At 37.9% G+C, this 25,447-nt stretch overlaps 1 protein-coding gene across 1 annotated transcript; it reads right to left on the reverse strand.

Moving 5' to 3' along the window:
- Nucleotides 1-1,215: 1,215 nt before the first annotated feature.
- On the reverse strand, nt 1,216-25,447 carry ADSS1 (adenylosuccinate synthase 1). The gene is made up of 13 exons (XM_070942328.1): nt 25,193-25,447; nt 18,655-18,757; nt 16,162-16,224; nt 15,855-15,905; nt 15,114-15,180; nt 11,901-12,008; nt 11,483-11,564; nt 10,044-10,170; nt 8,480-8,634; nt 6,777-6,901; nt 5,632-5,729; nt 4,614-4,763; nt 1,216-3,067 (listed from the first exon to the last, which is right to left on the reverse strand). Exons 1-13 carry the CDS (start codon nt 25,403-25,405, stop codon nt 3,015-3,017), a joined length of 1,395 nt encoding a protein of 464 aa, XP_070798429.1. The 5' UTR covers nt 25,406-25,447; the 3' UTR covers nt 1,216-3,014.

A 25,447-nucleotide genomic window follows, 5' to 3' on the forward strand; every position in this document is an offset into this window, starting at 1 on the left:
TTATTTTTCTTGGGCCTTAAGGATGGTTTTCTTTCTCTAGAAAATACCCGACCGTACTAATAAAAGGAAGGCAGAGGTATTGACCAAGCATATATATCAAATACAAGTCATGATGATACATGCCATATCACTATAAAAATGCTGTAAGTTATATAATGTGTATCATTTGAACTATGACATCATGACTTTGTCAGCACTAGGATAAATGCATCTTGACGGCCTGAAAACCTGACAGACTTAACTTTTGCCTTTCAGTGGATGCTGATTCAAAAACTAGCGAACATTATTGGTTCTGAAGGCTAGAAAATTGTTTAGCCTTCAGAACTATGGCGTTTGCTAGTTTTCTAACCCCATTTCCAGGATTTGCCTCCATTCTGAAGACTAGAGAGATTTGTAAGTTCCAGAACCATGGCATTTGCTAGCTGTCTAGCCATAGGAGGGTTGAAATGCTTAGGAAGGCTAGCAAACACGATCATTCTTGTGATTGTTTGGAAGTCTCCTTCCCCAAAGTGCATGATTTGCAGATGGAGCCATCCAAAGATTATGAGAATGGGGTCTGTATGCAGAATGATGCAGGGCAGTCTCAGGAGAAATGCCCCTCCTTGCATCAATTTGGTAGGCCTGAAGCTACAGAAAAAAGCAAAAAAAAAGTGGATCCAGGCATGGTGGGGCAGGGAGGGCCTGGGTCTCCTGGGCGTGGTGGAGTGGGCCCCATCTCTGCTGCTCTGCTTAATGGTCTGCAAAGTTGCTTAGTAATCATAATTAGGAGAGGTAGGATTGCAGTCGCTGAGCAAAGTAGTCATGTGAGCATCTCTCTTAATGACCGCTTCGCTCAGGACTGTGCAAACTAGGATTATCGTCCCAGTTGTGCTTATAAGTCAATGATTGCCTGTATACAAAACTGCTAATGAAAGAGAATTTCCATCATCTTTTATATTTCTAAGAAAAGACCACATTCCCAGAAAATTAGGAACAAAGTATTCCAAAAGAGTTTAATTTTACTGTACATTATCTAACATGCGAGAGCTACAATGAAAAACAGAGTAGAACACTTGGCCATGTGGAACGTGTTCTCACTCAAACTCTTTAGACTTTTTAATACTTATACTCACTTATGTAAAATCTTAACTATGGCACTGGTAAGCACTTAGCATATGCAATTAGTGCCCAGGGTACCAGCATCCATAAAGGAACTGCTATTAAGTCCTATGATGATTGTGGTCCTACTCCTAACTAGCAAAATAGACATTTATGATGTGGCAGTACACAAACAGAAAATTTTTCAAATTTCAGTCAAGTATGCTAAGTGTGTCATAAATTTATTTATAGCATTAATATTGCCACCCAATTCAGACAGCATGAGTCTGGGTGGCCTATAAAAATCAGCAAACAGCAAATGCAACAAAAAACAACATATGCTATATTCTTTTCTGAAAATGTTTTCCCTTTTTCATTTCTCAACTGCTTTTTTTTATTGAAAATAGTGATTTTAAAAGAGCAGCATTTGGCACTCTGCTGCATGTTTCCCATTTAAATGAAGGGGTACATCTAAAAGATTGAAAGTGAGCCCCAATTTCTCAGGAATGCTACTTTGAAATTGTATAAATGTAGACATACTGCCGGATCCACAACCAGAACACTTCCTTTGTATATGTTACTTATTTTGTTGTCAATAGTCAACTGCATTTTTAAGGGTTGTTCCAGAACAGTTTATTACCCAGAATTTGATAAACTAACATTCTGAATTGCTTATTCTCTGAAGAGTGATGGAAAAATATTATATTCTGCTGAAAGCCAAGTGAGCAGTAATAAGCAACAGTGAAAAATATGATCTGAGAACATAATAAAAAAAAGTGAAGTTACAGGTGGTATTTTCACAGTGATATACAGCAAGATAATATTTTGCTATGGTCTTTTAAAATACATTTTCATTGCTATAAGTTTGTTTACTTGCCTTTTCTTTGTTTTCTTGCCTAACATAATGACCTAAAAGTACAGAACTTCTGAGGGCTTCATTTGGAGCACTACCAGAAAATATTGAATGAAGGGAAGTTCTATATCTTAGGTTCTAACAGCTGTATCCACTCCAGTCTGACCACTGCCAACAAATGACTTCAGGCCTTGCCTCCTTCTTCTATGACATAACCTCTTTTCCTTGCCTTTGTGTTTTGATATCTGAAGAATGTTTATTTATAAGAAATGCAGACTCAAAGATAATTCTGCTTTGGCTCCCAGACTTAAAAGGAGTTGCTTAGTTCTACTATCTTTTCAGTGCACCATTAGGCATTTTGTTTTCAATAACATATGTGCATATCTCACCATTTCCTGACATACCAATGGGAATACTATGGTAGAAAGATTGTTTTTGATAGCAGTTTCAAAAAATAATTCCATATGAGTTTGACACTTTTAAAAAGTTAGTACACAGCCTGTGACCCACTCTGGTTATTGTTCCAGAGATATTTCTGTTACCACTAGAGAAACAGAATGATCACGTGCAGGTAAAAATGCAGTTGGAGTGTGAGTGACTTCCAATTACCTGCTAATGACTTTCCTTGTGGGAAGTTGGCAGGGGGCATTGGAAATGATGATTATGTAACTTCGACTGACCATGGCAGTGTGGTGGCACTGAAATGGCCACAGTTTTGCCAAATTTCAATTCCATGGGAGTAATGGGTTCTGGGTTTTGGATGCATTCTTTAAGTTAGTCCACTTAAAGTACATTGATTAAAAAATGGTTGCCCTACAAGGCACCATTTCACCCAATTGAAGATTACAAACAGACAAACAGGAGAGTTTTAGTAGTATATACATCTTAAGATTCTTCTCAACCAATTCACTTCAATTATTTTTATGTAGTTTCTAAGCCATTTTAATACTTTAAAATAAGAGAAAATGCTCTTTTCTAATCATAGTCTAGGAAGGTTATTTTGATTTTAAAAGCATCTTCATCTTAGTCTGGGATCAGAAAAGATTAGGTGAACCCTTTCCCAGTGCAGCTCTTCTATGGGCCCTTAAAAGAGCTGGATCATTGATTCTCTTGATTTTCCAACTCCAACCCATTTAACTGAAGAGGAAAAAAAGAAATAATTAGAAATAACATAATAAATAAATAGCGAATAAATAACATAATGAAATATATTACAAGTAGTCCTGGTCACTTAGTGACCATTCAAAGTTCGATGGACCTCCCCAGAGGTACTTTCAATACATTTTTAAAGTTCCAATGGCCACACACATAAACCCCCATGATCACATGGCTGCATTTTTGGGCGCTTGGCAACTGGTTCGCATTTATGGCCATTTGCAGCATCTCATGGTCATTATTTTGGGTGTGAGGGTTTTTTTGCTAGTTTCCGGCTTTTATTTCCAGTTTCTGGCAAAAAAAACCCGCCCACTGAGGAAGACAGGTTTCTCTTAATGACCATGGTGCTTACTTAACAACCATGGCATTCATTTAACGACCACCACAAAATGGTCGTAAAACTGAGCATCATTATTTGTGAGCTGCTTAATGACCACCATAATTTACGACCATGATTCTGGGCTCAATTATAGTTCTAAATTGAGGATTGCCCATATAGGCTATAATCCTAGAGGGTAAATTAAAGAATCCAAATTCAAAAGGCAGCCATGTAATAAAAGTTGTTATCTGGCTGGAAACAGCAAAAAAACAAAAACCCATTAGTATTGTTTATATACTATTTTTTAAAAATATATCAATTTTGTTTCACTGCTGTGGTTCAAATACTATGGTGAATCATATCATATAATTCTTAGGCACTGAAGTATTAGCAGTGGTATTATTTAATCAGCAAGTCTCCTCTAACAAATGCCATCAATACGGAGATGGGTTAAGTTAAAGTTGATCAGTTAGGGATCATATCAGTGGTGAAATGTAAAATCTGTTACTACCGGTTCTGTGGGCGTGGTTTGGTGGTGGTGGGGATAATATGACAGTGGGCGTGGCCAACTTTTTTTTTTTTTTTACTTTTAAAACCATTTTTTCTACAACCCCTTCAGCTGAAGAGGTTGTAAAAGATGCTTTTAAAGGCTCTGACGATCCCAGCTGACTTGCCTGATCGGCAGAAGCTTTTTTTTTTTTTAAGCCTCTGACGATCCCAGCTGACTTGCCTGATCGGTAGAGGCTTTTTTTCTTTTTAAAAATATTTTTTCTATAACCTCTTTGGCTGAAGAGGTTGTAGAAAAAATGCTTTTAAAAATTAAAAAAAGCCTCTGATGATTGTGCGGCTCAGCTGGGCAATGGGGGTGGGGCAGGGATTTTTGCTCCCAGTTCTCTGAACCACCTGCCTCCATCGCTACCAGATTGGGCGATCCAGTCCGAACCGGGAGCATTTCACCCCTGGATCATATGCAGCTACTAAACACCTTTGGAATATCTGCAGAGCAAGAAATCTACCATATGCTAGTTTCACAAAGGCATGACAATGATTCTAGTTAATTTTTCTTTTAGCAATAGGAATTACTTAGTACCCCTAATCTATCTCAATCCCTAGAAAGCTGTTGCTTTGTCTAATTGGCACAATCCTTTCTGTGTACAACTTAATAAACATAGCAAACCCTGTTAGAGCAGTAATGATGAAAATACATACCTGACACACCAACATGGTTTTCCACAAATCTAATGTAATTTTGTGCCTTAGGTGGAAGGTCCTCCCATTTTCTGGCACTAGTTGTGTCAGTTTTCCAACCTGGCATTGTTTCATATTCCACTTCCACTTTTTGTAATATTTCCTGATTAGCTTTAAAAGTGAAAAGGCAACTATTTAGGTCATAAGAATAATGTAATCATTATTTAGCATTTACACTTAAAAAACCTTTAACCTAATCTTGGAAGCTTTCGCTCTTTTGGTGACCATTGGTCTCAAAAGCTCTTTTTCTCAAAAATCCTTGCTTTTAGAATAAATCAGATTATATAGAACAACCAGGTAAGTTCTTTACTGAACAATCGCCCTACTTTATTCACAGCATTTAGGTGTCATTTTCTTGACTTCAAAAAGACCAAATAACTGTACAATTATCTATTTGTCTAGAAGTCTCTTTAGGGAAATAATGGAGAAAATTATTGGCACTCATTTTACTTATATGAAGTGTGTTTGAAGGCTGGTTCACAGAAGTGGCAATGTCACTGGTTATATGTAAGTTTTGCAATAGTTAACAGTTAAAAGAGAGAGGGAAAAGACCAGATCCCCTCAGTTCTTAATTATTAACATTACAGAATGTGTATATGTGGTGCACAAAAGTGTCAAAATGCACATGTACAAACCTGTCCTTTGAAAATTCTCAGGTTCCCGTTGCACATGTCCCTTTAAATATTTTTCAGATTTTTCTTTTCTTTTTTTAAAGGAAAACTGGCATGCTATGAAGCACAGCTGCAGTTTCTGTAGGAGCTCTTAGGCTTTCTTGGAAATTAAAATTTTTGAAGGGCTGTAGCCATGTGCTTATTTAGAAATCTTCTTTAACCTTCCCAAAGGATGCAAGAAAATTGGAAGGGAAATGAAAGTGGGCAACAAAATCTTCATCAGTTTTGTCACCTGATGTTTTGGGGACACCTGACGTAATTAAACTTTTCAACCTAGTTCAAAGTAACATTTTCAATTAATAACATACCTGGAAAGTATGGAATTCTTTTCCCATCTAGCCTATAAGCTACACCAATTTTGATTTCATCAAGGACATCCAGAATATCGAGTTTTGTTAATGCCAAACTGCCCAGAAAATATTAGATAGATATTAGTCTCATTCAACATCTCATTGAATCTCTTCTACCTGTTTTTTTTAAGTTTATGGGATATCCCAACAACATGAACTATTCTGAAGTAATCACCAAAAAAAAAAGTTACAAGTCAGATAAAGTTTAAATTAATATACACATTAAGAAGCATTTTAAATACTTAGGTATGTATCACACAGTAAATTTTAGCTACATACAAATGATGAGAATTTAGGTATGGCACTTAAGAATTAAATGTTCCATATTTTAAAAACTCCACAGTGTGGATAGTTATATTTTTTTCAAGTACTAGCAATCCAGAGATATCAAACTTATTTTTTTAAGCTTCAAGAATTCAGAACTTACGTTCAGAACAATTTACAGGCCAATCACAGATATCACTTGGCCTGTTTTTACTTCCATTAATTTTAGTGTTAATCGACATTCCACTTCAGTCAGAATTTAAAATAAACACTGTGCATCCCCTTTCAGATTTCAAGACCAAACAGTGATGCAAAACTTTATGATGAGGCAGAAATACCAAGTATTTGTATATGTAAATACCACTTTCTATTTCCTGCTTCTTTCTGGCTTACAGCCCCTAAACTGACTGCTATTTATTGTACAGTACTATTGACCTAAGACATTTAAGCCAGTGGTGAAATCCAAATTTTTTTACTACCAGTTCTGTGGGTGTGGCTTGGTGGGCATGGCTTGGCGGGTGTGGCAGGGGAAGGATACTGCAAAATCTCCATTCCCACCCCACTCTGGGGCCAGCCAGAAGTGGTATTTTCTGGTTCTCTGAAGTACTCAAAATTTCCGCTACCGGTTCTCCAGAACCTGTCAGAACCTGCTGGATTTCACCCCTGGTTTAAGCCCATTGAAGAGATATTTTATTTTCTTTGGGATAAAGTGCTACTGTTTCTTATCAAAATATAAAACATAATTTTGCTAGACTAATTATAATGTTACCTATATATTTGTACTCCACCAGGTTAAAAGTTATGAGTTCCAAGTGTAGGTCAAAATCTGTGATGCTTACGCAGTAAAGCCGTTGATCATATGAGCGTATCTCAAAATGACAAGGTCTAGCCAGCCGCAACGTCTTTTCCTGCCTGTAGTCACACCCCATTCGTGACCTCGTGACTGTAAAAGGTCTCCAATTTCCTACCAGAGACAAAGATACCCAGGAGATGGGAACAGTAGTCATAGCCAAGTGTGAAAAGCCACTAGTAAATGAACTATTGTCATGTCAAAAATGCATGTTTTTTTAAAAAAAACATTTAGAAGACAAAAGATGTTCAACATGGCACACTAAGTCAAACAATTTTCCAAACTCTCCAAAAGGCAGTTTTTTTTCTTCATTTAGCATTAATCAGGGTTGGATTCAAGTTGCAAGCTGGTAAATTATGGTTGGTGTTTAGCCCTAAAATCAGACTTAGAAACTTATTTCAAATTACCATTGATGTAAGTAATAATTGTAGATTATAGCATATGTAAATGTATATATCGAAGCATTTAATATATGCATGAAACAAAGGTACATAAGGAAGCAGAAAAGAATGCAAAATCTAATCCTCATTTAGTCATTCAAATCATACTTTGGATTTAGAGTATTGTGTATTTTTAATTCAATCATAAATGCAGAATTTGGGGTACAGTTATTTATGATGCTCATTTCCCCCCAATAGTCTATTTAATGATTAAATCTGTGTCCAATGTGACTCTGGATTACTTTATTATACCACTTTGTCCACTATTCCAGTGGCATTTGTAAGCTACAGTAAAAAAAAATAATTTAAACAAATTAAGAATTCCAAATTGAAAGAATCAATTTGGGAGATGACATAATTTTTAAAATTAGATTCATATCAGGATACCTTGTAAAAAGATATTTGAAAGTATGCTATAGAATGGAGCTGTGATGGTGGTGGGGAATCACACTTCAAAGAAAATTAAGACAATTGCGAGAGCAAGTTAATACCATCCACACATTTTCTATTTTATAATAAATTTTGAGATTGGCATAATACTTGCATGTATTAGCACAGGATCATTGCAACATATTATCCTGGGGTGGGCAATTAATTTTCCCAAGGGGCCATATGAGAAACTGGGACTGTAGTGGGGGGCCAAACCAATAGGTTTCCTGTTGCTCTTTGTTGGAGAACTTGTCGGCCCCATTGTGGCTAGAGTTGAGCTCCTTCCTGGTGACTTTGGCCGCTGGAACCAACATTTTGAGGGAGGTGGGAATGTAGAGCCTCACCTCAACCCATCCTGGCCCAGCTGCCACTCTTCTGCCACCACCACTGCTCTCCTGCTAGATCCTGCTTATGTTCTACCTGCTTGCCCGCAAAGCCTCGCTTTCAGAAAGGTGGTGGTTGGTGGACGAGCCTGTGTCCTCCCTAAACCATAGTTGCTGTTGTCTCCTCAGGCTGCCCCAGGCAGGGGGTGAGCACCTGCACAGATACAGAAAAGTGCTCTCTCTCCTCCCCCTCCCATGGCTGTTGACTAGCTGAAGAAGTGCATGGCAACTATGCAGAACCAGACCCGATTCAGCTTCTCCTGCTCCCTGCGGTGCACTTATTTACATTTTATTTCTAATTTCTGATTGACCTCATGTGGGCTGGATAGGGACAACCAAAGCGCCAGATGTGACCTGGGGGCTGTAAAATATTCACGTCTGTATTATCCTATGCTTATTTTAATTTATTTGTACTATTTTAATTATAATAACAAACTTACATTTATTTGTTCAGTTGGAAAGGCTCCAATTCCCACTCTTGTTGTGTAGGCTTTTACTACTCCATAAACTTCTCCAATATACTGAGGAGGAATGCCCAACCCAGTGCATACACCACCCACGGTGCAGTTTGATGATGTCACAAAAGGATATGTGCCTAGCAAAAAGCAAAAATTAGGTACATCCTGCTTTAAAAAAAAAGAATGCACTTTATTTAAAACAGCTGTTCAACATATCACTTTCTTAAAGACCTTTAAAGGTCAGGGAATCACATGAACATGTGCTGGAGAAACCTGCATAGGTCAGAAGGTTTATCAAGCACATTATATTATTAAATATATATTATTAAACAGCATTTAGCAGTAGCACCTAGACTTATATACTGCTTCACAGTGCTTTACAGCCCTCTCTAAGCGGTTTACAGAGTCAGCATATTACCCCCAACAATCTGGGTCCTCATTTTACCAACCTCGGAAGGATGGAAGGCTGAGTCAACCTTGAGCCGCTCAGGATTGAACTGCCGAACTGCTGGCAGCTAGCATAATTAGCCTGCAGTACTGCATTCTAACCACTGCGCTACCATGGCTCTGTAAATATTGTTACATTTAACATCCATCTGCAGGTAGTGCTTACTTAGCAACCACCCATTTAGCAACTGTTCAGAATTATGAGAGTGCTCAATGAGGAGACTTACAACTGTTGCTCATACTTGGGGCATCATTGTGTCCCCACAGTCACATGATGACCATGTGGGCACTTGACAAGCAGCTTGCAGTTATGATGGTTGCAGCATCACTGCTGACTTCGAAAAAGCAAAGTCAATGGGGAAGACAGCAGGATGTCACAAATGGTGATCATGTGACATTGTGCTTAACAACTGTGCGGGATTTGCTTAACAATGGCAACCAAAACTGTTGCAACTGCTATTGTAAGTCAGTGTGGTCATGCTTAGCAATGGAGTTGCTAGTTCCAATTACAGTTGTAAAACGAGGAATAACTATATGCTTGTAAAAAGATGCCGTACATTTGGTTCCAGAAGGCAACAAATTAAACAAATGGTTTAATAAGCCAACTGAGAAGAAAGCACATCTCCTACAGCACAAAACAAATTTTTGGAATTCTGCTCCTAATCTTTACTCACTTGCATTCTAAAAGAGGTAGTAGATTCTCTCACATTGACCCCTAAATAAAATACGCTTTGGGATACTCTGATATGGTTGGATCCAAATTAAGTCATAGTTATAATATGCCCATTGAAATCACCAGGGTCTCATCAATTTCAATTACTCTCACCATGATTAAGACTCATGATCATACAAAATATGAATATTTAAGAATGTATGAAAAGGGTAAACTAACCACCATTTCTCTCAGTGGCCTGTCTGGCTTCAGGAAAGACATGTTTTATTTCTCATCTGTATGCATTATTATTTCTCATCAATATGGATCTTACTCATGAAATAATAATCTAACCCTTCTCATATCTATCTATGTGCATGGACAAAATAATTTATTACACAGATTTCTATGGAGCTAGACAACCATATATTATACCAAGTGACATACCAAAATCAATGTCAAGCAGTGCTGCATTGGCCCCCTCCACCAGAATTTTCTTCGGAGGGCCATGTAGTGCTTCATACATAAAATAAACTCCATCTTGGACCATTGGTCTTATTGTTTCAGCATATCCCTGCAATATTCCATATATATATAAAAAATTACTATATTTCTCCTATATTGACTGAAAGTTAAGAATAGAAGCATATCAGAAACCAAACCAGAAAAACCACACTTTCTAGGTAATTAAGGAAGAAATACACAGGTTGCTAACCGTAATAGGCTGGCTAAAGGTAAAGGTTCCCCTCACACATATGTGCTAGTCGTTCCCGACTCTAGGGGGCGGTGCTCATCTCCGTTTCAAAGCTGAAGAGCCAGCGCTGTCTGAAGACGTCTCCCTGGCCATGTGGCCAGCATGACTAAATGCCAAAGGCACACAGAACGCTGTTACCTTCCCACCAAAGGTGGTCCCTATTTTACTACTTGCATTTTTTACGTGCTTTCAAACTGCTAGGTTGGCAGAAGCTGGGACAAGTAACGGGAGCTCACCCCAGTACGTGGCACCAGGGATTCGAACCACTGCACTGCCGACCTTTCGATTGACAAGCTCAGCATCTTAGCCACTGAGCCACCACATCCTTGCTAGACACAAGAATAAGGTTGATTATATTTATCATGACAAATTCTGAAGTTTTGCCAGTTTAATCTGCAGAAGAATAAATGGCTTCTTTTCAAATTCTTTTGGATGACTTTGGGCATTTAAGAATCTGAACAAGATAATTGGAAAAGTTTGACCCATTCAGACTGAAATACTTATCTCCCATAACTACAGATAGTCCTGAACTTACAACAGTTCATTTAGTGACTGTTCAAAGTTACATCATCACTGAAAAAAGTGACTTATGACCATTTTTCACACTTACAACCGTTGCAACATTTCCATAGTCACGTGATCAAAATTCAGATTTTTGGCAACTGTCTCATATTTATGACAGTTGCAGTGTCCTGGGATTATGTGATCACATTTTGCTACCTTCTGACAAGCAAAGTTGATGGATAAAGAAGATTCATTTAACAACCATGTTACTAACTTAACAACTTCAATGATTCACTTAACAACTGTGGCAAGAAAGGTCGTAAAATGGGGTAAAATGTTTCACTTAAATGTTTCACTTAGCAACATAAATTTTGGGGTCAATTATGGTCGTAAGTTGAGGACTACCTGTAATTGCATATAGGACAAAAATATTCAGCTGCGTCCAAGAGGTTATAAATTCTTCTTTAGGTGAAGAAGTTTTTCCAGTCATAAAGACACTAGTTCTAGTCATCTCAGAAATTTTCATCATCATCATTAATCATGACATTCTCCTGGAAAGATAATCCAATCTAGGTTTATCTATTCTGTTAAAATTCAAAGTTTTAAGATGGGAATGTTAGAGGTTTACCTTTAGTTTTTTTAGTTGTCCTTCTATGTCAACTTCTAAAGAAGGAAACATTGACTTGTACTGGTGAGCCAGATTTTTAAATCTGCAAAACATCAACAATTAGCAGCATACACTGTACATAGATATTTTTTCCTATAAATCACAGGCAAAAAAATACCTGGTGAAATATGCATGAAGACCAGGTTGTATGTTCAAACAACAGGTTTTTAAGTGTCAAAGATAATCAGAATTTATCTTATTAAAATAAATGAAATAAATATTTTTCCAAATCCAGCTCGTTTCAGTAATATATGCACAACTATCTTCACAGTTCCCCACAGAGCACATTCATACATACTTTCCCTTCTGTACAGTATCTTAAGAGTATAGAAAAAGTTCCCATCCAAGAGGTTCCTTGCTGTGCAGTCGACTAGAATACCTTAATGAAAATTCACTGAAGTCTGAAAGAAGATCGCAAATCCGAAGTCCTGTCCGTGCAGCTTTGGAAGAATAAGTTGGTCCAATTCCTTTTTTTGTCGTGCCAATGCTAGCAAAAAAAGACAATTGAGTGGAATCAACTGCTGAACTATTCAGTTATTTAGTGGTACAGATATTTCCAAATGTCTTGTAATAGAAATTGAGTAGTTTGGCTGTGCATGCATGCAGGCATGCATTAGAAAAAAATATTCGCCTATGTGGTCTTTGATCTTTTCAGATTCAGAACAGATACAGTTTTATTTTCTTTTGAGAAATCAAACAAAATTAGAAAAAAAGCTTTCTTTTTGAAAGAGCTGAAAGGGCTCGCAATCTGGGAGTCCTCCTGGATAGGCAGCTGTCTTTGGAGGAACATCTGACGGCTGTTACCAGGGGGACCTTTTATCAGGTTCGCCTGATTCGCCAGTTGCGGCCCTTTCTTGATCGGGATTCCCTGTGCACAGTCACTCACGCCCTCGTCACCTCTCGCCTTGACTACTGTAACGCTCTCTACATGGGGCTCCCCTTGAAGAGCACCCGGAGGCTCCAGCTGGTCCAGAATGCAGCAGCGCGGGTAGTGATGGGAGCAACATGGCGCTCCCATGTAACACCACTCCTGCGCGAGCTGCACTGGCTCCCGGTGGTCTTCCGGGTGCGCTTCAAGGTGTTGGTTATCACCTTTAAAGCGCTCCATGGCATAGGGCCTAGCTATCTCCGAGACCGCCTGCTGCTACCGATGACCTCCCATCGACCCGTGCGCTCCCACAGAGAGGGCCTCCTCAGGGTGCCATCAGCCAAACAATGTAGGCTGGTGGCCCCCAGGGGGAGGGCTTTCTCTGTGGGGGCTCCCACCCTCTGGAATCAGTTGCCCACGGAGATAAGAAGAATCCAGGACCTCAATGCCTTCCGTCGTTCCCTGAAAACCTATCTTTTTCAGCAAGCCGGGTTGGCTTAAGAAGAAATTTTTAAAATTTTTAAATCCTTTTAATTAGTCTGCGATTTTAATTTTTTGGGCCAAATTTTATATATATTTTTAAATGTTTTAATATTTGTATTCTATGTTTTTTATCTTGGCTGTACACCGCCCTGAGTCCTCAGGGAGAAGGGCGGTATATAAATTCGAAATTAAATTAAATTAAAATTAAATTAAATTAAATTAAATTAAATTTCTACTTTTTCATGCTTGGATAGAAGAAAGTTGCATGGATTGCACAGATGACTCTCACTGAACAATATTATTTTGGAACTCAAGTTGGATGCCAAAATCCAACACACTGGGGAAGGCTGGTATAATTGGAATAACAACATTATCTCCTGTTTCATCAACTACCAACTTCACTTTAAAAGAAATAAAGTGGTAGCATATCAGGACCAACCCCAACGTAAGTCAAAATTCAACTCACCAATTGAAAAGTAACAACAAATAAAGGGATAACAGGAACAAGGAGGAAGAATGTAGCTATCCCTTTAAAATTAAAAGTGTGATTTTGGCACCACATTTTTCTATTTTGGTTTTACTGGTCTTTATGTTTTAAATTTGTTTTATTGCTCTATACATTGCTTAATTTTTATATGGTGAGCCTCACAGAGTTTTGCCTTTAAGAAAAGGTTATATAAATGTTTTAAATAAATGATCCAAATGGAAATATTTCTCTCCCTTATATTCTCAGGCATTCATATTCTGAAGATTCTCAGGCAAAAGGCAACCCAAGTAAAAAACAAATAGAACCGGAAAAGTATAATGCTCCCAACCTCTGTTTCTTTAAGGTTACTGAGCGATATATTGTCTTTGCAAGGCATTATTCCTCTTGACTGCACATCCTCCAAACTTCAGTCATCTATGTTCTGATCATCTCAAAGATCACAATGTCTTTCTTTTAGAGAATCCAGCAGTAGCTATATTACCACACACTGATTAACTGAACTGGACCAAAAAGCTACGCATGTACAAGTACTTTTCCATACTGTACTGTGTGCCAAGGTTGCTATGAGGATGCTTCCTTTCACTACTTCACTGCCAGATTTTTCAGAGTTGTTCTAAATAGATTAACTGGGTATCATTTTCCAGCTCAGTGACCTATCAAATATAACCTCCAGCACAGAGACATGACTATGGTCAACTGGAAGGAAAAAAAGCATGTCAATAACTATATCGTTTTTCCCAAAACATTGGAAAAGTTTACCAATAATTACTTGAGTATGAACTATCTTTTACTCAGAACTGATTTCCTCCCTACCATGTGCAGTTCTGATACAATGTAAGGATTTATTCCTAGTGACTATATCAGTAAATACTCACTAGCGTAACCTGGCTTTAATAATAAAAGAGATTTTTCTACTCCATGATCCATTTGTATCACATGTCACCTCATAATTAACCTTAATATCGCCTGAGGCTGATTCTGGCAGTATTCTAAAATACTTTTAGAATCCAAATCCCTAATACAAAGATGCCTTTTTGTTCATTGTTCAGCTTTTACAACCTTACTGTAATACTAATTTAGCAGTGGCAGTTGTATAACTGAACAAACCTGAAGAGATTCTCACACATAATATGGGCGGTAGTGCTATGTCACTAAATTTGCCTCAGGAAAGATAATATATATGATTCATTGTCTAAATTTTACATTAGTCAGTGTTCCCATAGCTTCATCATTCTCACAAAGAAATAACATCAAGATTTCTATTTATGTGCTGTGTCATGAAGAGCTGCCATGTTCTAAAGTGCAGATTCTATAACAGAGCCCCATGTGTAGATAGGAAGAAGGCAGCAATATAAATAAATATGGGCATCAGATACAGACTGGCGTTTAAGTCCTCCACATAATAAAAACCTCACCACCTGATCTGCCTCACCATGCACTGTTTGTAAAGCATATTTATTTTCTTCAGAGTAGATACCAGCTGTATAGAGGTACAGCTTTTATTGGTGCATCCCTTTTATACAAGCACAGTCATATTTACATGACACATATAGGGATCAGAGTGTTCTTATACAATTTGTGACTCTTGCACATTTGAAACTCATTTGTGCATGCATGCTGTGTAAGTTGATATTTTAAGCAAGAACAGCAAAAAAAGTAAAAGAATCGTTGCATTACATTGCATTTTATATTTTCTTTCCAGACTTATGCCAGATCTAGTAGCAGAATTCAAGTATACCAAGATACATAATTACTTTTTCCCCTCTTGTACTTGACGCTGTACTTCTTGAAGACCATCAACTGCTTGGTGAAAATCAAACACTGCATAGCAGAGGAAAAGCATGAAGATTTAAGGGAGATAAAACAAGGTTTGATTTTCAAATACTTCATACAATTATGCTTTTAATGTTCTAACAATGAAGGAATCAAGCTGGTGTAATTATTAGCAGCATCGTGCTTCAAAATAAAGAAATTGCCCATGTCAAAACAATCTTAATTTTAATTTACCATCTGTTGTATTAAATATATTAAAATAAGATTTGTTCATAGACAAAAATATGAAGCTTGCTAAATTACCCTTTTTAATTAGAGAAAAGACAGTATCTATATTTATGGTTAACTGGAAAACTCTTGTAGATTTTTTGCAAGAAGCAGAAAAAATGCATTTATGACTTGTAGTTTTCATGATTAGAAAAAGATTGGGTAATTGAAAAAGCTTTTTTGTAATCATAAGTGTATGAGATAACTTTGCAATCATACCTGTATTAGCTGCAAAAGATTAATAAGCTTCTTTCAATTTCTTTTTATATTTTTTCTGCACTTTCTTTTTTCTTTCTCTTGTTCTCTTTATTCTGTATTAATTTGTGTTAGTTTTTATGTTCTTGTTAAAACTTTTAATAAAATTTATACAAAAATGTGAATTCTTTCCAGTACAAATAACATTAACAACAGTATGAAAGAGTTATATTTGTTTTCTCTCTCTGAATACTACTTACCAAGATGTGCTCTGTCTGATATTATAAGTCTTTTCTCCCAGCCTTTTAATCCTATCAGAAGAAATGTGTACCATTTAGAAGAATGTGGCTGTAGACGACTGAACAATCTACAGCAGTCTTTTTCAACTGGCAACTTGAAGATGTATGGACTTCAACTCCCAGAATTCCCCAACTAACCCTTCACAATAACTGAGGTAGGTCCATTTTCTCTGTTTTCAGAACGTTAAAATATCGTTTTAAAATAAGGGTGAGTGCCACTATTTATAACAAGCTCCTTTCTTTTTAAAGAAAAATATTAGGTACAAACCTTTCTTCTCGTTTTTTTCAGCTTCTTCAAATAAGCCAGGTAAGTGTATAACCACACCATTACCTAAAAGGTATACACAAAACTTTTGCTTTAAAAGCAAGACATCAAATATCATCCTTAAAAGGGTAAGCATTAGGCAAATACAACTATTCTCATATCAGAAGAATTTGCAACAGATTGGGCCTTTCCAGCTTTTCTAATTAAAGTTTTAAATGGAGTTATTGGAGAATGGACTATTGAGTTAAGATCCATATTATAAGGTTTCACTTTGCTGTCTCTCTCTGCCTTCTCCTCTAAGGAAGGGTTATAGAGATTGATGGCAAAGTTTTTTTCGGTGTTTCTCAGACCAGGGGTCTCCAACCTTGGCAGCTTTAAGACTTGTGGACTTCAACTCCCAGCTGGAAGTTGAAGTCCACAAGTCTCAAAGTTGCCAAGGTTGGAGACCCCTGTCTCAGACAATCTGGCAGCTGGCCTTTATCTAATTGGAAGGCTTTGATTTACCTTTTGGCACATTCTGCCACCCTCATTGGATACCCTTTGCATTGGTTGAGTGACTGTCCCCCAGTTCCATTCATCTTTTTCCGGTCTTTAGTACACTTCCCCAGATTGCTTTGTAGACATTGAACCACTCTGGAGCTAATGAGCCTTCAGCAGTATTAACACTAAGCAGGCTATTTTTAGCTTACCAGCCAACTTTTCTGTGTCCCATAACTAACAGTCCATCTTCAACAGCCATTTATTGTCTATTCCAATTTAATCTGAATCTCCATTCCTCTAGAAGTCTTTCTGATGTTTTCTATGTCTTGAAGCTAGCTTAATCCAGTATCTCTTCCTTTGTGATGGTATGCGGGAAAGACCTTGGGAGACTAGATCAAGAGATGTTGTCAAAGGAATGGTCCAATAAGAGATAGCATAACCCACAACTGGAGAGTGGGCAGGGCAAGAGGCTCAGAAAGGACCCTCCCTAGTTTCTTGGGCTATAAAGGAGATGTGGTGAGACATGTATTTTCAGACTTGCATGATAGCTTTACAATAAAGTAGAATTAGCTGAGCCTGTTGCAATTTCTATCTTGTTTTCCCCACAAGCCTGACATCAATCTTGTAACTCTTGAAGTGAGACACTGCAAGGTCTCAAACCACTTGTGGTTGTATGCTGTATCTTACCTGACCATCCTCTTAGTAGTATTTCTTGACCCAGTCTCTCAACATCTTTCCCAGATACCAGTACCATCACTCCTTCTCTCCTATGACAGAAAGATTCCTAAGAGAATCTAAAATAAACTTTCAGCTTCTTGAGATCTGCAAAGAGGATAGCTTGCCCTCCCCAATGCTTGCTTAGGTTACATCATGGAAATCTGAGTATAAGCCAGAAATGAGACGTGGCAACTGCAGGTGCATCACAGTCCTTCATCTCCAGATTATGTCTCATTTGCTCCAAACAAGACCATAGATATCTAGCACATGCCCATTCAGGGTTACTGCAGCCAAGATTACATGGAACAGGTCCATGGTTGCCAGGGAGCCCATAAACTTATAAACTGTATAGATTCCTCTCTCAGGACAAAGAGTTTGAAGTCCTGCTAGATCAGGGGTGTCAAACTGACGGCCCGTGGGCCGGATGCATCACGTGCAGGCCACGTCCATCTCAGTTCCACAAATAGGAAAAACATTGTGAAACGTCACGTGTCAGCAACGTGACGCCTCAAGTTTCACACCCATGTCCTAGATGACCAATTTTAGGAGCCTTGACCTTGAGATGACATCAAGAAACTCATGCAGGTTGCTGCTGGACTCCTAGCTAGCTTATCTCCATGGCCCAATTCCACATATAAGCATTTGTAGCCAGCCACCTTCTCTTTCTCTTTGGTACCGTATTGAGAAAATCTCTGTACTATCCCTTCTGCCAGACCAATGTGCTGCAGTTACTGCAGGACCTGAAACTTAGCTGAGAATATTTTTGATAGTACTATATCCTGTCATTGCCTAATTTGGTCTTAGCAACACATGCCAGATCAATATATTCATCCACCACAATACTGTAGATGGACACAATCTCATTCTACACTGACCTGGCATTTACCAGCAGCAGCTGGAGGCACCTAATAGTACCATCACTTGGGTCCAGATCTGGGGCAACTGGCTTAGAAGAGATCACTTCTCCTGTAATGGCAAAATGTAACTAAAATGTATGAAAATTAGACATAAAGTGGGATTTTTAACAGCTGTTCTATGTTCTCTTGAACATTAAAAAATTTCAGTCACTTATGCTGAATCTTAACTATTTCTTCATTTCTTTTACTGAAAAGGCACAGATAAAAGGTCAGTGTTTCCTCAAAATCTGAATATGAAACAAGAAAATGCAGAGGTTGTTTTATCTTTAATTTAAACTCAGTCAGATTTATTCCTCCTTACTGAAAAGGATAACACATAAATGTTGCTGAAGTAAAGAATAAATTTATATTTGGATTTTATGAGTCTGAATGGAATACTTACCAATAAAAGAAACAGCCTTAGGATTAATTATACCACTAGGAAAGAGGTGAAAATCGTATTCCTTCCCATCAACAACGACAGTATGACCTGCATTATTTCCACCCTACCAAAAAATAAAATAAGATATTTAAGTAATTTTTCATTGATTACTATTGGTGAAGAACATATCTACTGCTAACAGAAAAAAAATTGTGGTACTACAGCAGAGATAGATATTATGTCTTTAGGCTCCTTGTCTACTCTTCCTTCATTCGTCATTTGAGCATCACCCAGGTTTCTTGAATAATATGAAGATATATGGAGAGTACCCTGTTTTCCCGAAAATAAGACATCCCCTGATAATAAGCCCAATTGGGCTTTTGAGAGCATGCACTAAGATAAGCCTCCCCCTGAAAATAAGCCCTCCCCAAAAATATTTAAACGCAGAGCTGGAAATCATATAAAATGGCAAGAGGAGCCACATCTTGCTCCATGTGCCTCAAAATAAGCAAACCTCCCCGGAAATAAGACTAAGCACTTATTTTGGGGTTCAAAAATTATAAGACATGGTCTTATTTTCAGGGAAACACGGTAATAGGGTGGAAATAGTTTCAGACAGAAAAGAGACTATGCAACTAGCTTCTCGCTTCTCCTATAAATTGAAACCAACTAGCTGTTGGGCAACCAGATTTGTAACTTGTAGCCATTGTTTATTTTTAATTTTTATTTATTTATATGTCACCTTTACTATATTTATAAATAACTCAAGGTGGTGAACATATCTAATCCTCTCCTCTCCTCCTATTTTCCGTACAACAAAAACTGTGTGTGGTGAGTTGGGCTGAGAAAGAGTAAGGGGCCCAGTCAACCAGATAGCTTTCATGCTTAAGGTCTCTCAGTTTCTTGCCTGGTGCCTTTACCACTAGATTAGACCAAACTCACTCTTTTATATTTTTCTATTATAGTGATTGAAACTGGCAATTGAAGGGGAAACCACAAGCAACAAAATGCTTAATACCTTTTATTTTCTGAATGCTGCAAAGAGAATGGCTACAGTGGAAGCTGACCTATGATCACACTTTAGAATTTATTGATCTTAAATGAAATTCAAATTAATATGGTAATAAAGCAGTAATGTTCCCAAACACGTATTTGATCATATTCACAAGAAGTTAGTTTATTTCAGCTTCAAGATTTGTTGCAACACAGCATTACAGAATCTACCATCCTGAAGCTGTGGTACAACAGTGATGGCTTAAGGAAGAAAATAGTATTTAAAAACAGGACACCTTGTGATAATTAAAGGTTATTTCATCCATGGGCTGGGACAAGATGAGAGCAGTACTGTATCATGGAAAAATGGGCATTGCCAGGGCATAACTGTATCCTGATAAACTACAAATCAGGCCATGGCCTTATAGTGTTACCATTAACCTTTTGAGAGAGAAGCAAATTCCTGTTAAATATTTCTTTTAACAGTTTATTTGAGCAACGCACGATACACCTAAATGAAAAGCTCCAAAGACCTGGCCTGCAGGATCTGTCAGCTCAGAACAATAATGTCAATGTTAAACCTAAATGGATAAAAGCTGCAAAACCACCTAGACCTGAACTTAGCTGTGGCTAGTTTTAAATCAACCAGCACATGGCCCAGGGGATTTGATCACTGTTACACAGATCGATTTCATAAGTTGGGCCTTTTGTGTCTTCTATATCCGCATGTCAGATCAAAAGACTATCAGGATTTACTTAAAAGCTCTTATTTGTTTTCTTTCCCATAATTTCTGTTACAGCAGTAGCACAAGGGCTAAAAGACATTAACAAAACTGCTGCAAAAAAAATTCCTTTTCTGATGTTATAGTAGTATTAACACAACTGTGTCGACTTCTACTTTCTTAGAGAACTAAGCCAAAGTAATTACATTTTGCTATTAATTTACCTGCAAATCTTAGAAAGCAAGGAAAAAGATTAAACAAATGCCATTTGTACTTAGTTGACTGCTTCACCTGTTACACAAAACAGCAGACTTATATTGTATTTATTTATTTAACCCATAGCTGAGCTTGAAGCACAAACAAGAGCCTAGGAAACCAACCTTGTTTTCTGACAGAGGTTCGGTAACTTTAAACTTGACCTTTTCATAGAATACGGGTGATCCTGCTGCAATTTTATAATTACCCAAGGAGAAAACCAAGTTTAAAATAGCAATGTCACCATTTTTTTTCTCTTAGCACAAGCAGGTGCTTAACAGATGCTAGGTCTATAAGTTTCTATTTTGTATCAGTTTACTTGGCTTTTAAAAAGCAGCATGTGAAATAAATCATCTTATTAACATTTATTGTTCTAATCCTAGTCCCCATAAAATTTGGGCAAAACTTTATGGATTGCAAACGGTACATGTGCAATTATGGCAGCATGTGGTACATGTTTATACAAAACATTTATGTATTCGATTTGTATACCACCTGTATTAGTGTTTATACATGCCTAGCTACCTTGCTGGTCATTGGTTAGGCACAACATACAACTTCCAATCTGAAGTTGTGACTTTGTTCAAAGCCTCTGCATCTCACGATGTTCCTTATTATTCCAATCCATCTTTGAATGTTGTACATTGTGTGAAATGCACAATTTTCAAATAAAGGACTGGGATATGAATTTCCATTATTTTTCAGATTCCAGCCTGCTCTCTGGAACAGCATTCTGTCAGCAGTATGGATGGCACCCATTCTCCTGGGGTCCTGAAAAACACTTAAAACCTGGTTCTGTTCCCAAGCCTGGGATTAATGTATTTGGGGGGTGAGGGAGACTGCTGTGTCATAGTTTATTGTGGCTATTTTTAATCCAAGCTATCTTGTTTTGTCTGTTTTTAATTGTTTCAACTCTGCATTAGATTTTGTAAGCTGTCAAGAATCTATTGGACTTGGCGGTGAAATAAATTCCTACTCAGACGTAAAATTCACCAATTGTTCACTACAGCTGAGGACTAGAAAGAATCAACATGTGACTAACACAAGTAGAAACCTCTGAGACTTTGAAGTAAAGGCAGGTCATAATACATTAGAATGTTTAAAAGGTAGTATGTTATTCAAAGTGTTTAGTCATTCTAGTTTTACTAACAAAATTCAGGTTCCTACATCCAAAGACAAAAGTTTGAAATGTATGGTTTTTTTTAATCACAGTCATCATTACCACTTCATACCTGCTCCCATACTGCCATGCCCAGTTCCTTTTCCAATTCTTTACTACTTTGATTCATTCTGTATAAGGCCATGTCAGTTTAAGATTGCAGATTTTGTAAAATCATTAAAAAGCTTATAAGAAGTCATTATAGTACTGTTATAGGAACTGAGCCATATCAGCTCACCATTCTATTCCCGCATTGGTCAAACAGATGACCCTCAGAAAGCCAAAGACAAAACCTAAAACTTTAGTCTCCTTACTAAAGAGAAAGCCCAACTATGATCAATCAGATTTATCAAGTAAATGCACTCATTTCGCAATGAGTTCTACACTAAGCAAATATGGAACTCAAAAGACTGGATTATAGCTGTGGACTAAGTGGGTTATCTTTACTGTTAGCCTACAAGATTTAGGAATTTTAACTTTGTTCAACACTGTTCTCTCATGTTGATTTTTCTTTCTGGAGCTATTTGAAATATTAAAATTATTTGAGGGAGTAGGTAACACTACATTACATAAACAATTGTATCACAATTATTAAATTTCATTTGTACCAACAATTTCTCTCCATTTGAATTGTAGGTTTTTAAAAACAGTTATCATGCATACCACTTTTCAAACCTGCTAGGTTAATAATCTGCATTTAAAACAGCATATCTTTAAACAGAATGTTAGCCAGAAGTTCTTTCTGATTTCCTGTTTGGCAAAGACTTCTATTTTTCAAAAGAATCACTTTTGCACCCCTGACTTAAAGCAATTAAAAGTGAATCCCAAAGCCCAATGTTGTATCACATAAATTTTATACCAGGAATCTTCCTTCTTGCTGAAAATGTTAAGGTAGACAACCAACAACCCTCTCCTCCCCCCAAATTCCACACTTGCTCATTAGAGCTTCAATTCCACCTATTTTGCCACATTGCCAGCTCTCAGCTCCCCATCAAAAAAAAAAAAGTATGGTTCCCGATACTCAAAGTTCCCCATCCCTGTTTTAGTACAGCTATCTAAAAAAAACACAAGATCAAGAACAGATTGTACATGAAATGCATTGTGCATGACTCTTAGTGATTTATACAGATGGATCATGGTTTTTTCTTGTCTTGTCAGGAATAAGAATGTGGTTATCATTGCCTTCTGCTGGGTCAGTTTCTACTTCCTGGTCTATCCTACAGCCCTGGTGTTTCATGTCTGTCTTTGATCCAAGTACTAACCAGGGCTGACCATGCTTAGCTTTTGAGATCATCCAATGTTACTAGGTGCTCTCTTCTTTTTTACTACAATCTCATAACGTTGCCCTGGAAGATGCTGTGTATGCTAACTTTTCTTTACAACTACAGAATTGCTGGCAATTTTCATAGCAGTCAAGGCACAGAAGAAAATGTTCAACTACTTTCTCCATACGCTGTTTTACAACTCCACTGCCACATGGTAGCTTCACATTCTGAACCAATCTCTAGAATATAAGCAGATATTTCATGTATCTAATTTGAATAAAAGAAAATAGGTAGGAAAGTTGTTTTCCAGCTTTAGGTATATTGTAGGATATGTTGCTGGCTGGTGAAAGTTCCTTAGAATAATTCCAGAACAATTGCTTTAGATCTTAAAACAATAAAATAAATTTAACTTATTTATTAGAACCTGCAATTAATTTAAAGCAGAATGAATGCAGAACTAGATGAAATGTAGTCATGTTTATTATTCAAAGTCCTGCCATATGTGTGTATTACACACCTACACATACACTGTCAGCTTTCGTACTTTGCACTCTTTTGCTTTAATGATGGTGAAAAATGATCATATGAGAAACTGTGCAAGAAGATATGCGAGTTCAGTTTTCTACCTTTAATCTTTCTTTCACAATTATTCCAAACTGCTCAGGGCAATATATACTCTTCATTTTCACAATAATCCTACGTATGAGGCGGACTATAGTAAGCCTGGATTCACACATTATGTTAAGTCACATTTTGTTCAACCACAAAAGAATACATTCATACAAGATCTTGCCATAAGCTACTGCTTACAAACTACACCAAACTGCAGTAGAATGTATTTGGTTTGGTTTAGCACATTGTATGAAGCCAGTCTGAGAAAAAAAAAAAATCTGTTCTTCTGGAGCTGCAGAACAAACTGAAACAGCATCCCTCCGGGGCTACACTGATATAATCCTTAAGATCCAAGGGCTCAGAGAGACATACTTCCCACACACAATGTTGATCAAGTGATCAAAGTTGGCTTCAAATACTGTACCATAGCATAGAAGCATGAAGCCGATGAGTCCAAAGCAACGCCTAATAAATCTCCACTGTGCTCCTCTGCTCACCTTCAACCTTTCTTGCAGACAGCCGTCACCAGACACCCCGGCATATGTGCCACTCTCCAGACGCACACAGTTTTGGTAGGTTCATCATGCTTGTCTGTACTTCTAGATCTTATGTCATTTGTCACCAAGGCTCAGCTATTTCTATTTATAACCCAGAACTGTTTTCCCCTCCACTTCCCAGATGGCATTTAGTCTGTAGCCAGTCTTAAAAAGCCTCCTTCCCTTTCTACTGCAGCTTCATTCTAGACATGGGTAAGAAAGACATGCATCAGAAACAAAAGACAAAAAAGGAAGTAAATTTCAAAAACAAGAATAAATGAACTTAGCTCAAATTATGGGAGTGCATTATGTGCAGAGGTAGCCTTAGACTAATGGTACATTTTCAGACTAGCCCACTTCACAAGGCTGCTATGAAGATTACAAGAAAGGCCAAAAGAAATGTTAGTTGCAGAGAAACGACAGGGAAAAAAAGAGGAAAAAAATAATAATGAAGTAGATTTTGAACAAAACTAGCCCTTGAGCCAGGATAGAACAAAACAGAAAATACTACCTAGTGACAGGGAAAAATTTACCAGAAAGTTTAAGAAAACACACATTAGGCCCACCAGCCAGGTAATCCATTTCTCTCCCGTGTACAATTACAACTCATAACTGGATAAGGTGAGTGGAAACAAGGGGCTACCTGATCCAATATTCTGAAGAGCAAAAGCAGGGGAAGGATGCATTCACAACGTGGAGGAGATTTTAAAATACAATTTAAAATAAAAATTCGAAATAAAAGAAACGTTTGAAATAAAAGAAACAAGAATCAGAACAGAGAAGCAACATGTAATCACCAATATTTCAGTATGCCCTTGTTTCTTCATTTTTCCATTGCACCTCAATCCGCACCAGTGTTCATACATTCCAGGGACCAAACGTTTCACCTGCGCAGGTGAACAAGTGCATCCTAAAAGCCACAGCAGCAAAAACGAGCGGGGAAATTGGCTCCTGTGTAGCAGACAAGGAGACCGGTCGGGGTGCTGCCCTTTCTGTCCCGGGGCAGCCCTTACTCACCTGGCACCTACAGACGAGGTCGGCTTCGGTGGCCAGGAGATCCACCACTTTCCCTTTCCCTTCGTCGCCCCACTGAGAGCCTAGCACGACCGTCACACGGTTGCCGCCCGGCTCACTTCGCAGCCGCTTCAAACCGACGCCGAGAGCAGCGCCGGCGGCAGGGCGAGAGGCGCGATCGTTGGAAGCTGCCACAGCCGCCCGGGTGCCCGACATCGCGGCGAACAGGTCGCTCCTACGAGGCAGCTTCAAGCAGCC

The sequence above is a fragment of the Pituophis catenifer genome, unplaced genomic scaffold (assembly GCF_029215685.1).
Source record: "Pituophis catenifer annectens isolate HBS135680 unplaced genomic scaffold, rPitCat1.0.hap2 SCAF_1, whole genome shotgun sequence".
NCBI classification, from domain to species: domain Eukaryota; kingdom Metazoa; phylum Chordata; class Lepidosauria; order Squamata; family Colubridae; genus Pituophis; species Pituophis catenifer.